At 37.0% G+C, this 13,176-nt stretch overlaps 1 protein-coding gene across 1 annotated transcript in view; it reads right to left on the bottom strand.

The window, feature by feature from the left end:
• hop (tyrosine-protein kinase hopscotch) overlaps positions 1 to 13,176 on the bottom strand; it is a 215,831-nt gene that overhangs the window by 40,111 nt on the left and 162,544 nt on the right. The window contains exon 13 of the mRNA XM_090380791.1: positions 3,885 to 4,197. Coding sequence (XP_090236917.1) covers positions 3,885 to 4,197 — 313 coding nt within the window. The remainder of the gene's footprint in view (positions 1 to 3,884; positions 4,198 to 13,176) is intronic.

Here is a 13,176-nt window from a genome sequence, read left to right as displayed (position 1 = left end):
AGGGGTAAAGGAAAGGGTTTTTGCTTCCATAAAGGTGAGTGCAGTGGTCTCAGACAGTTTTTAAATTCTGTACAGTGGGATAAACTGACGATGTTACCAACAGTAAATTCTAAGTGGGAAGCATTCAAGGAATTAATCGCGGAAGCTACTAAAAGTTTCATGCCTATTAAGAAATATTGTTCAAGGTTTAGGCCTAAATGGTTATCAAATGAACTAATGAGACTCGTGACAGAGAAGAAAAATGCATGGGATGCATATAAATTATCAACTGACCCAGAAGACTATGGCAGATATAAGTTAGTCTGTAATCAGGTCACAAAGGAGGTTAGGCAGGCAAAGGCAGATTACAAGAAATCTTTGGCAAAGGATGCTAAGAAAAACAGCAAGGATTTCTTTACTTACATAAACTCTAAAAGGAAGGGGATGAATCTGATTGGTCCACTTGATATCGATGGTTCGACTGTTGATGATCCTGCTCAGATGGCAAATAAACTGAATGAGTATTTTACATGTACATTCACACATGAGGAGTTATTAAGGTTTGAAAATGGCAGAAGGTTATCAAATTGTAGCAGGGTGCTTAATGATTTTGTAATAATTGAGAGCAAAGTGGAAGAGAAATTGTTGAAGTTAAACATAAAAAGGCACCTGGGGTGGATGGGATCTATCCAGTTATATTAAAGCAGGCGACAAAGCAACTAAGCAAGCCCTTAGCCATAATTATGAGAGCATCCGTGGACTCAGGGGAGGTCCCCATGGACTGGAGATGTGCAAATGTATCCCCAATTCACAAAGGGGAATCGAAGGGTGACACGAGTAATTACAGACCAGTTAGTTTAACTTCTGTTCTGGGTAAAATAATGGAGTCACTGGTTAAAGATGCATTGCAGGATCATCTAGACAAGACTGCAGCAATAATTCAGACACAGCATGGGTTTGTTAAGGGAAAGTCTTGTCTGACAAATTTGATAGGATATTATGATGTGGTTACAAAGGAACTGGATGCAAAAAATAATTTTGATATATATTTGGATTTCAGGAAAGCTTTTGACACTGTTGCGCATGGAAGACTATTGTACAAATTGGAGCAGAATGGTATTAAGGGTAAGTTGCTACAGTGGATAAAAGGATGGTTGAGTGGGAGAAGACAGAGGATGGTAATCAATGGGTGCTGCTCTTCGTGGACTAATGTTATTAGTGGAGACCCACAGGGTTTGGTGTTGGGTACACTGTTGTTTTGTATATTTATCAATGATATTGATGAAAGTATGCTAAGTGTCGGAAGTATGCTTCGACACTAAGCCTGATGGCTTAGTGTCGAAGTTTTCAGATGATACAAAGGTTGGCAGGGTTGTTAATGACAGTAATGGCAGTGTGCTACTGCAATAGGATCTAGAATATTTGGGCAGATGGGCTAAGAAATGGCAACTGAAGTTTAACCTTGACAAATGCAAAGTACTGCATATGGGTAGAAGTAACCCCAGAGAAACATACCAACTGTGTGGTACTACACTTAAGGTGGTAGAAAATGAAAAAGACCTGGGAGTAATTGTGCAGTCAGATATGAAGTTTTCTGAGCAATGCAGACAGGCTGCCAGGGCAGGTCATGGGGTTTTGTCAATGATATATAGGAATTTTGCTAGCAGGTAAAAGGAGGTGATTGTCCCTCTGTATAAGGCAATGGTCAGGCCAAGCCTTGAGTACAGTATACAGGTCTGGAGGCCTCATTTTAGGAAGGATGTAGATTTGCTTGAGCATGTACAGAGAACGGCAACAAAATTGGTGAGGGGAATGAAGGGTTCCTCTTACCAAGAGAGGCTTAAATTCTACAAATTGCAGTGGCTGGAGACTAGGCACCTGTGCAGTGCCTAGTCTCCAGCCACTAGGCACCTGCGCAGTGATCTGATTGAGGTGTATAAGGCCTTGAATGGGTTGAGCATGCTGAATTCTGATGGGATCCTTCCACTTGTTCAGATTACGAACCTAAGGAGGTATAAATTCAAATTAAGAAAAGACAGATGTAGAATAGATATGCGGAAATTTGCCTTTAGCCAGCAAGTGGTTAAATAAATTTAAGGAGGAACTGGACAGGCATTTGGAGGGAATGGTGTGATTTTTTTTTTTTTTGGCTGATGCTCCATAAGCTCATACACTTGCTTTCTTGCATCACATGCCACTACTACTACTATTACTAATACATGTAATAAAGGATTCTGTAATATGAATATGTAGTTGGCGAAGCATCCATGTTTTGATCACAATTATCAGGCACAGCATACCTAATAATCATGATCAAAGGGCAAAAAATATAACTTATAAAAAAAAAAAAAAAAAACTTTCTATAAGAAAGAGTTCTTGATTTATTGTTAAAAATACATAAATTTTTACATAATGAACATATATATATATATATATATACAGGGTGTTTCAGTTAAACGTTTCAGAACTTCTAAGAGGGGTAGGGTACATCCTGACAACTCGAAATCATATAGCAATGTGGGGTCGGAAATGCTTTCCTGAAGCGATGTTGTACACAGAAGCACCATAAAGAAAAGAGACCGTAAGTGAGAAATCGTTTTAATAATACATGAAAAGAAGCAAAAGGTACATGGATTAAAGTAAGTGTTCGAAGTTTCTTCCACGGGCTACAATGCACGCCTTACATCTCCGACGCATGGACATCCGAACATTCTGGAATACTCCAGGCGAATTTCGAATTTCTTCGGCAGCTACTGCGATTCTTGCAACCAGCTCCTCAGCATTGTCAACAGGGGTGTCATAAACTAGCGATTTCATATGACCCCAGAAATAAAAATCAAGACATGATAGGTCGGGTGACCGAGCAGGCCAACGCACGGGACCACCACGTCCGATCCACTGTTGACCAAACGTGACATCCAGGTAGTTACGAACATCTCCGCTATAATGGGCAGGGGCTCCATCGTGTTGGAACCACATTGTCTGTTGCGTCGATGCAGAAATCTGTTCATCTCTCAAAGGTTGTGGCAATACTTGCTGCAGAAAGATCAAGTAGATAGGTCCGGTTAGACGACACGGTAACAGGTAAGGTCCGATGAGGTGATCTCCCATAATACCGGCCCATACATTGACCGAAAATCGAATCTGTGCTGCACGATGTCGTATTGCATGCGAGTTCTCGACCGCCCAGATATGGTCGTTATGCGTGTTGAAAATTCCTTCCCTTGTGAAGGATGCCTCATCGGAAAACAACACTTTCATGTATTATTAAAACGATTTCTCACTTACGGTCTCTTTTCTTTATGGTGCTTCTGTGTACAACACCGCTTCAGGAAAGCATTTCCGACCCCACATTGCTATATGATTTCGAGTTGTCAGGATGTACCCTACCCCTCTTAGAAGTTCTGAAACGTTTAACTGAAACACCCTGTATATTATGGTTGGCACTGTAAACTGTCAATCTCTCACAGTACTTTGATTAGTTGTAGTTTGAAATATTAGCGTATTACATTAACCTTCTGAATTGCGGGCGTTTTCATTTTTGGCATTTAGTTATTGGTAATTTAAGCTAAACCCTTTTAATTTAAGCTAAACCAGTTTAGCTACCTTTATTAATATAAAGGTAGCTAAACTGGCCAAAAACAATATTTTTCTACTTCATTTCCCAAGTTAAACTCTAGATATGCTAGTCATCCTACTTAAGGTATAGAAAGGGTTTAAAAAAATATATAGAAAGACAGCTATAATCAGCTTAATATATCTTTTCATGCACTTTTTATTTATTTGTATTCAGAGAAAATGGAGATTTAAGTCTCTATTTGTTGTGGCAGATAAATTTACACCCAAAATAAGAATACTTTGCCTTGTCCATTATTTACTTTTCTACTTGCCCCCATATAGCATACCTTTCATTCAAGTTAACAAGGCTTCCAACAGTTAGACCATCACTCTGACTTGTAATTATTGTTGATATAGTTTTCTCACTTGAAGTACTGCAAGATGAAAGCGGATCATAAGAAAAATTTCCATTATTCACATTTGACATCATTCGCTCAAAAGCTTTCTTCAAGAAACTATTTTTGTAAAGCTGATTGTCCCTCGAATGTGATAATGGAGCTTTAGGTGAATGTGGAGATTTTACTGGTGATGTATCTCTAGAGCCAGATACATTTTGGGGATACACTGTTGCATACGAATGGCTTCTTCTTGAATTATATACTGTATTAAAGAAACAAAAAAAATTAATACTTCTTCAGTGTTGTTCTTATCTGATAAAAAAATATTTAGCATGATTCATATTAGATTCATATGCAATGACTGTAAGCAAAACTGTTGCTTTTTGTGATAAGAATATCCTTTTTCTTAATGAATGTAAATTTATTAGTAATTAAATAATTAATATTTATACATATTATTTCACCGATGAAATATTTTAATATTTACATGGAAAATACATACCCAGGCATCTATTATTTTGACCTGTGACAGAGGAAAATTATGGAGCTAAAGAAATAGTGCAGAATTAGCTTGACAAGAATAATACAGAAATCATAAGATGTGAAATGCTACTATAAGGTTCACAAAAAGAAATGTGCCACAAACAATAATCCTGACAAATTCACTTAAATTTATTTAAGATTTTTGGTATAGTTCATTTGCTTTTGTATAAACTGGAGTAATATGGCAGTAGAGATTAGTTATAATAGTGATAAAAGGAAAGAATGATTAAAAACAGAAGCAGTCATAAATGGACATTTATATACAGGGTTTTCAAACTTCTAATTTATTTTATTGAAAAACTCAAATTCATATAACGCTGTAAAGTGCACTTTACAAGAGGGGACTTAACAATAAAAACTGAGAGGCCAGTTCATCAGATATGACCTCATTGCCATCATCCAAAGTTTTGACTGCCCTATCAGAGACATTGTCATAGGTCTAGTAAGCTATAAAAGCCAGGCAGTCAGGTACAAAGGGATGATGAGTGCACATGCACAGGTCCTCGATTCAGCAAAATAATGCATAGCTGCCAGCTTCTAACTTTCAAAAAGCTGGAGATCAGACATTTGCAAGCAGGAGAAAATGAGGATTTTGAGCCACAAAAATACAGATTTTTTTGTAAAATGCAGTTGTGCTTCCCAAGAAAGGAGGAAAACAGATTTTTAGAAAAAGCAGGAGGTTTTTTAAAGTCCAATTGCACTAGAAATTAAATTTTCAGCAAAAAAAAAAAAAAGAATTTTATATTAAAATACAACAATAAGATTGTTTACAGCAGAGTTTCCCAAACCATTTTAGTCACAGAACACTTTTCATCTCACAATATATTTACAGAACACTTACGAAACAAACGTTTAGCAGAAGCCAAAGAACTATTTGCTAATATTTTATTACATACGACACACTGTGCACCAGGAGCATCTATATTTCCAACAAAGTGGTGGACAAAAAAACTACACCACCTTAAAAAAAGTAACATTTGTAGTGAAATATATAAGATATTGTTTGATTACAGTCATTTTGTTTGTAGCAAAGTAAAAGGTATTGTGTCATATAACACTTTATTGAATCAGACAGTAATTGCAAGGTATTGCATCAGCCGTTTCTATAAATATGGTGTTGGAAGGGTATAATAGAAAGAGTGCAAGAATATTTGCTGATGCTATCGAGGCAGTATTAGGTGGGTCGGAAAACTGCTAGCTTGGGGGGATACAAGTACTAATAGTTTAACAGTAGCCGTAGGCAGAGGTGAAGGTGATTCTTGCAAAAATTCTATTAGAATAAGTAGCGACCTGGAGCGTGGGGGGTTTCAGGGACGGATGGCAGTCATCCTGAAATAGGTGGGTATATGGGATGTGTTAGGGTAACAAAGAATAGGAGTAGGAGCATGTATGCTTGCATGTATACCAATGCTAAAAGTATAGTAAATAAATTTGATGAATTTGAAGTGTTGGTCAAGACATCAAAGGCGGATATTGTTGGGATAGCAGAGACGTGGTGTAACACAGATATAAGGAATGCGGAACTGGAATTTCGGGAGTACAATGTGTACAGAAAGGATAAACAGGATAGAAAGGGAGGAGGTGTTATGCTGTTAATTAAGAAAAACATAAAATCAAAAGAAGTGCATCCAGTTGATATAAATGAACAGTGCACTGTTGAGTCAGTTTGGTGTGACATAAGCACTGCGAAAGCAAAAATAAGAGTAGGAGTGTGTTATAGGCCTAATGACTCGAATGAGTACAATGAACAATTGTACAGAGAAATAGAGTGGGCTCTTAAATCGGAATGTCTTATAATGGGGGATTTTAACTTGCCAGATATTGACTGGAACTTGTGGGTTGGTCACTCACACACAAGTCAGACTTTTGTGGATTTATTGGATGATTCTTTTCTGCAGCAGCATGTTCGAGAGGCTACCAGAGAGAGTAATACTCTTGATCTGGTTATCAGCAGTGATCATTCGTGTATTAAAAATTTGCAGATAAAGGAATCACTAGGTGGCAGTGATCACAGTGTACTGATGTGGGATTTACTTAAAAGATTTAATTACCATCAGGGGTAAAGGAAAGGGTTTTTGCTTCCGTACAGTGGTCTCCGACAGTTTTTAAATTCTGTACAGTGGGATAAACTGACGATGTTACCAACAGTAAATTCTAAGTGGGAAGCATTCAAGGAATTAATCGTGGAAGCTACTAAAAATTTCATACCTATTAAGAAATATTGTTCAAGGTTTAGGCCTAAATGGTTATCTAATGAACTAATGAGACTCGTAATAGAGAAGAAAAATGCATGGGATGCATATAAATTATCAAGCGACTCAGAAGCCTATGGCAGATATAAGCTAGTCTGTAATCAGGTGACAAAGGAGGTTAGGCAGGCGAAGGCAGATTATGAGAAATCCTTGGCAAAAGATGCTAAGAAAAACAGCAAGGATTTCTTTACTTATATAAACTCTAAAAGGAAGGGGATGAATCTGATTGGTCCACTTGACATCGATGGTTCAACTGTTGATGATCCTGCTCAGATAGCAAACAAACTGAATGAGTATTTTGCAACTATATTCACACATGAGGAATTATTAAGGTTTGAAAATGGCAGAAGGTTATCAAATTGTAACAGGATACTTAATGATTTTGTAATAACTGAAAGCAAAGTGGAGGAGAAATTGTTGAAGTTAAACATAAGAAAGGCACCTGGGGTGGATGGGATCTATCCAGTTATATTAAAGGAGGCGGCAAAGCAACTAAGCAAACCCTTAGCCATAATTATGAGAGTATCCTTGGACTCAGGAGAGGTTCCCACGGATTGGAGATGTGCAAATGTATCCCCAATTCACAAAGGGGGATTGAAGGGTGACACGAATAATTACAGACCAGTTAGTTTAACTTCTGTTCCGGGTAAAATAATGGAGTCACTGGTTAAAGATGCATTGCAGGATCATCTAGACAAGACTGCAGCAATAATTCAGACACAGCATGGGTTTGTTAAGGGAAAGTCTTGTCTGACAAATTTGATAGGATATTATGATGTGGTTACAAAGGAACTGAATGCAAAAAATAATTTTGATATCATATATTTGGATTTCAGGAAAGCTTTTGACACTGTTGCGCATGGAAGACTATTGTACAAATTGGAGCAGAATGGTATTAAGGGTAAGTTGCTACAATGGATAAAAGGATGGTTAAGTGGGAGAAGACAGAGGGTGGTAATCAATGGGTGCTGCTCTTCTTGGACTAATGTTATTAGTGGAGTCCCACAGGGTTCGGTGTTAGGTCCACTTGTTTTGTATATTTATCAATGATATTGATGAAGATATATCAGGCTTAATGTCGAAGTTTGCAGATGATACAAAGGTTGGCAGGGTTGTTAATGACAGTAATGGCAGTGTGCTACTGCAACAGGATCTAGATAATTTGGGCAGATGGGCTAAGAAGTGGCAACTGAAGTTTAACCTTGAGAAATGCAAAGTTCTGCATATGGGTAGAAGTAACCCCAGAGAAACGTACCAACTGTGTGGTACTACACTTAAGGTGGTAGAAAATGAAAAAGACCTGGGAGTAATTGTGCAGTCATATATGAAGTTTTCTGAGCAATGTAGACAGGCTGCCAGGGCAGGTCATGGGGTTTTGTCAATGATATATAGGAATTTTGCTAGCAGGGAAAAGGAGGTGATTGTCCCTCTGTATAAGGCAATGGTCAGGCCACGTCTTGAGTACTGCATACAGGTCTGGAGGCCTCATTTTAGGAAGGATGTAGATTTGCTTGAGCGTGTACAGAGAAGGGCAACAAGATTGGTGAGGGGAATGAAGGGATCCTCTTACCAAGAGAGGCTTAAGTTCTGCAAATTGCAGTGGCTGGGGACTAGGCACCTGCACGGTGATCTGATTGAGGTATATAAGGCCTTGAATGGGTTGAGCACGCTGAATTCTGATGGGATCCTTCCACTTGTTCAGATTACGAACCTAAGGGGGGCATAAATTCAAATTAAGAAAAGACAGATGTAGATTAGATGTGTGGAAATTTGCCTTTAGCCAGCGGGTGGTTAATTGCTGGAACAAACTTCCATCTGTCGTTGTGGAAGTTGATACGTTGAATAAATTTAAGGAGGAACTGGACAGGCATTTGGAGGGAATGGTGTGATTTTTTTTTGGCTGATGCTGCATAAGCTCATACACTTGCTTTCTTGCATCAAATGCCACTGCTACTACTACTACTACACATACTCATTAGTATCTTGCTTTGCGGAAGTGTAAGCATGACTCCATATGTTCAATTGACACCAAGAAAAAAAGTGTAGCTGTTGCTCTGTTACTCTGGGGCGAATTAAGTTTATTACTGGAACGGTGAATGCAGAAACATACACTGCTATCTTGGAGGAGTGCCTGAAACCCGTTATTAGGGATCACTACACAGACGTCCAAAACTGAAATTTTCAACAGGACTCAGCACCTTGCCACATTGCAAAATTGATGAGTTTTATGCTATTTAGATTTAATGATAAGTTTGTCCTCTTGTCTCACAAGGCTTAAAACAAACTTATACCAATGTTTTCCCTTGTTTTTCTCCCTTAAGGTGCAGTCATACCTCAGAAATGATGGCATTAGTGTTGGACTGGCCCGGCAACAGTGTAGATTTGAACCCTATTGAAAATTGCTGGTATGTAATGTTGTCTAAAATTGCTCAGAAGTCAAGTAAGATTCAGCTGCAGGAGAGCATTGTAAGGGTGCGGTACCACGAAATTGGGCAACCGTATATCCAGAAGTTGATTAACTCTATGCCAGATTGTTTCAAAGCTGTAATTGCAGCTCGAGGAGGAAAAACAAAATATTGAGGACTTATTTTGCTGATATTACGTTAACTTGTCATTTCAGTTTGAACACTTAAATGCAATAAAATGTATGTTTGGTTGTCATGATTTCCATTTGCATGATTTCTCATATTTCCATTAATTATGCATTTTACCTTTGGGAAGATATTTATGGCAATTAAGTATATCAGGTGGAGTCTTTTCATTGGATTTCATTCACAGAGATATATATCCCATCTAACAAATGCATTTCGAACATTTCTGCAACCCACAATGCAGCGCAAAACACATTATTTGCAAAATTCACAAGTGATGCAGTTTTTTTGTCCACCACTATGTAAAGCTGAAATTCAAATAACTGTCATCATACTTTCGTTTTCGTCTTTTATTAGTTTGTTCCTGTTTTTTCACTTCGGATTTTTGGGGAACAAAAGGCTGCGATTGTTCATCTTCACTTTGATGTATGACAATATTGTTTCATTTTCGTTGACTACAGTTGCAATACTAGATTGCTTCTCGTTTTAAAGTTCCTTTTTTCAACCACAAATCAATGGTCATTTATTTTAATAATAATATTTCGAAATACTGATTATCAGAAAATATTGAAATTATCAAAAAAAAATTTATACAAGGAAGTGAGTTTAGTTATGATATTGGTTCACTTCCCCTTCACCTTCAACCCATGTACTCCAGGCTGAATTGTATACGAATGGCATATTAAACCACTACATCGCTACTTTTTCGTAGATGGCATTACCTCTATACATGCTTTTCTATGCAAAGCCCGCCAAAATAAAGTATTCTGCAGTCTATTTGATTATTAGTCTATGCCAGTAAATTAATAACTAAAAAAAAAAAATGTTAAAAATTATAATGATACAAAAGTGGTGTATGCTACAAATATGCAAAATTTATTTATTTTATTTCTTTAATTGTTAATTACGAATTTTTGGCGAAACACTTGTTCACATCTCACAGAAAACTAGTGTTCCACAGAACACAGTTTGAGAAATGCTGGTTTATAGTGTAGTATGCTTTTAAACAGTAACTTATCTAACATTTTTCAGTTTTTGGATTTCTGTTTAGATATTCTATTACATAGCAATTGATGCAAGAAAGAAAACTTACACAGCATCACTGAAAAAAAAGAAAAGAAAAAAAGAGCAACTTCCCACATCACCTAACCATCTCCCTCTAACAGTCTATGTAGTTTTTCCTTGAATTTATTTTCAAACTACCCACTTCTCAGCACAAAACTGTTTGTTCCCAACAATCAACACCCTGCTGACTTAAGGAAAATTTCCACACATCTGATCTGCAACCATCCTTCCTCAATTTAAATTTATGCTTCCTCATGTGACTAGTCTGAGAAAGAGGAAAGACAGAATCAGCATCATGCTTACTCAATCCATTAAAGCCACAAATACCTCAACCAAATCTCCTTGCAGGTTTTTTTTTTTTTTATGGAAACCCCAAACACGAAAGGTATCAAAACCTATAGTACTTAGTACCGTGCATGGGTTGAAAGTAAAGTATGGAGGGGAGGATGCCGGAAACTTTGCTCTAGAGAATAAACATGGGTTTCACCACTTCAAGTATCCAATAAGCAAAATGGTGGTATTGCACCGGTCGATGAGAGTCATTCTCTCACACTCAACATTATTACAAGAAATTGTTAAAACACCAAGCATGACTTAAGGATAATTTGTTATATTTCAAGATCCTTATGCACTTCTTAGTTCCCCACCTAAGTCCCACTATACATAAGTTCTTTCTTCTTTCACAATAGCATCTGGTAGGTTCTCATATTTAAAAAACAGATAGAACTGATGCTGCAAAACATCTACTGCTTCATCTTTAATGACAACAAAGTACTGGAAACTTGTCAGCAAAAATTTTTAAATTTGAAAATGATACACTACCAATTTATGAAATTTGTGCTACCTCAGCATTTATAAGAAATCTTTTTTTTTTTTTTTTCAATGGGAACTTGCCCACCACATAGTTACATGTAGCCATAATATACCTCCTCACTGAGAAAAAGAACAAAATATTCTCTTGTTTCAGACTCTCCAAAACAACCATGGCAGAAGAAATGCCTATAATACAACTAAGGCAAAATCACCCATCTGGTTCAGTCTGCTATGGAAATCACTTTCCAAAAAATGGAAGTGGAAGATTTGAAAACATTAGCAAAATAAATTTGCATGTAATATTCTTCAACATATCCACAAGAATGACCTCAGCACATGGATACAACATATTGGATTGAAGAATTATGTTTGAATTTTCAATGGTTAGCCTAACATTTAAAAGCAGAGTGCTTTATTCAAGCAAGAACACACACACACACACACACACACACACACACACACACACACACACACACACACACACACACACACACACACACACACACACACACACACACACACTATGTGTGAGGATGATAAAATTAGAACTATCAGCTTGCTTGGCCTATTTATTTCCTTTACCAGAAGTCTGAAATTCGGTTCTTTTTACTCCAGTTCTCAATTTATCTTTTCATAACTCCAATTCTGGAGTTATGAAAGGACTGCATTTCAACACGAGTCAGTACCACTTGCAGTGATTACTTGCTGTTTTTTTTTCAATTCAGTAATTCTGAATGTGCACATATTGCTTTTATCACCACTTCTAACTTCTTTAAGCAGAATTATCAAAGTTTGTCACTGTTCTAGCAGTCTAGTTACACATTTAACCAAAGGCAGCCAATGTGTGCACACATGCTTCAAAAGTTAAAGCTCTTTATAGCAATTCCCCAGGGAAATAAAACAAAAATGGTTATCATACTGAGAGGTCATTAAATTGGCAGTTCATAAAATCAATGGCGCCTCCGTAGCCAGGTGGGAAGGAGCAGCAGTGCGTAGCATACGCTTCTTGATTAGACCGGGGTTCGAGCCCGTCACCACCAAATACGGAGGATGCGGAAAGGTCAAGGAATGACCACTGCATATCCCGGAGCAATATGGCCTTAGTTGCTAATGCTCCTAAAAACCAAACAAACAACAACAACAACAACAACATAAAATCAATGAAAGAACAAAGACAAGTTTGAACATTTAACGTTAATTTTACTATATATTATAACATAATAGTATACTATATTGGCGTACTATACTATAACATAATTCAGACTATGAATAACAATATTAAACAAGAAAATGAAAATTGTATAAGGAAGTATCAAAAAGTTTTCCCCTGACCATGTTCTATGTGTCCCAGGAAGTTAAGATTTATATGTTGTTGGCACATTAGCAGCAATGGCTATTATGTGCCAAGACAAGGTAAAAATATATTCTGGTAACTTTAAAAGAGGTTATATCTTAAATATATGTTTAAAAGGAGGTATATATTCTAAAAATATATGCGTTATTTTATATACATGTGTATAAATAAATAAGTCATACAAACAGCTGACATGTTGTCATTGTCGGATAAAATCTGCTGAGCGTATAAGGCTCAGTTAGATAGTTAAATGTGGTAAAATGCCTATCATTAAAATCTGGGCACTCAATTAAAATAATGTCTTAGAGATAAAACTGTGTCACAGGACTCACACATAGGAGGGTCATCAACCCTCAGCAAATACAAATGTGTCAAATGACTGTGTCCTATGTCGATCCAAGTAAAAACAACCCCTCTTTATGATTCCTGCGCAGAATAGACTGACATGGTTCAATTACAAGCTTTATATAATGTAATTTATTTGTAGTCTGTCTATTCCATGAATCTTGGCATTGGGAGTGTATCTTTTGGTGTATTATTTGCTTTTAGTCTGTATAGGGGACTGACAGGCAGCAATTATTAGTGGAAATTGGAGATTTGGCTGCAGTATCAGCCAAATCATT

This window comes from Mastigoproctus giganteus, chromosome 9, assembly GCF_048544385.1.
Source record: "Mastigoproctus giganteus isolate SK-2022 chromosome 9, ASM4854438v1, whole genome shotgun sequence".
NCBI lineage: Eukaryota > Metazoa > Arthropoda > Arachnida > Uropygi > Thelyphonidae > Mastigoproctus > Mastigoproctus giganteus.
This window is presented reverse-complemented; position numbering and strand designations above follow the sequence as displayed.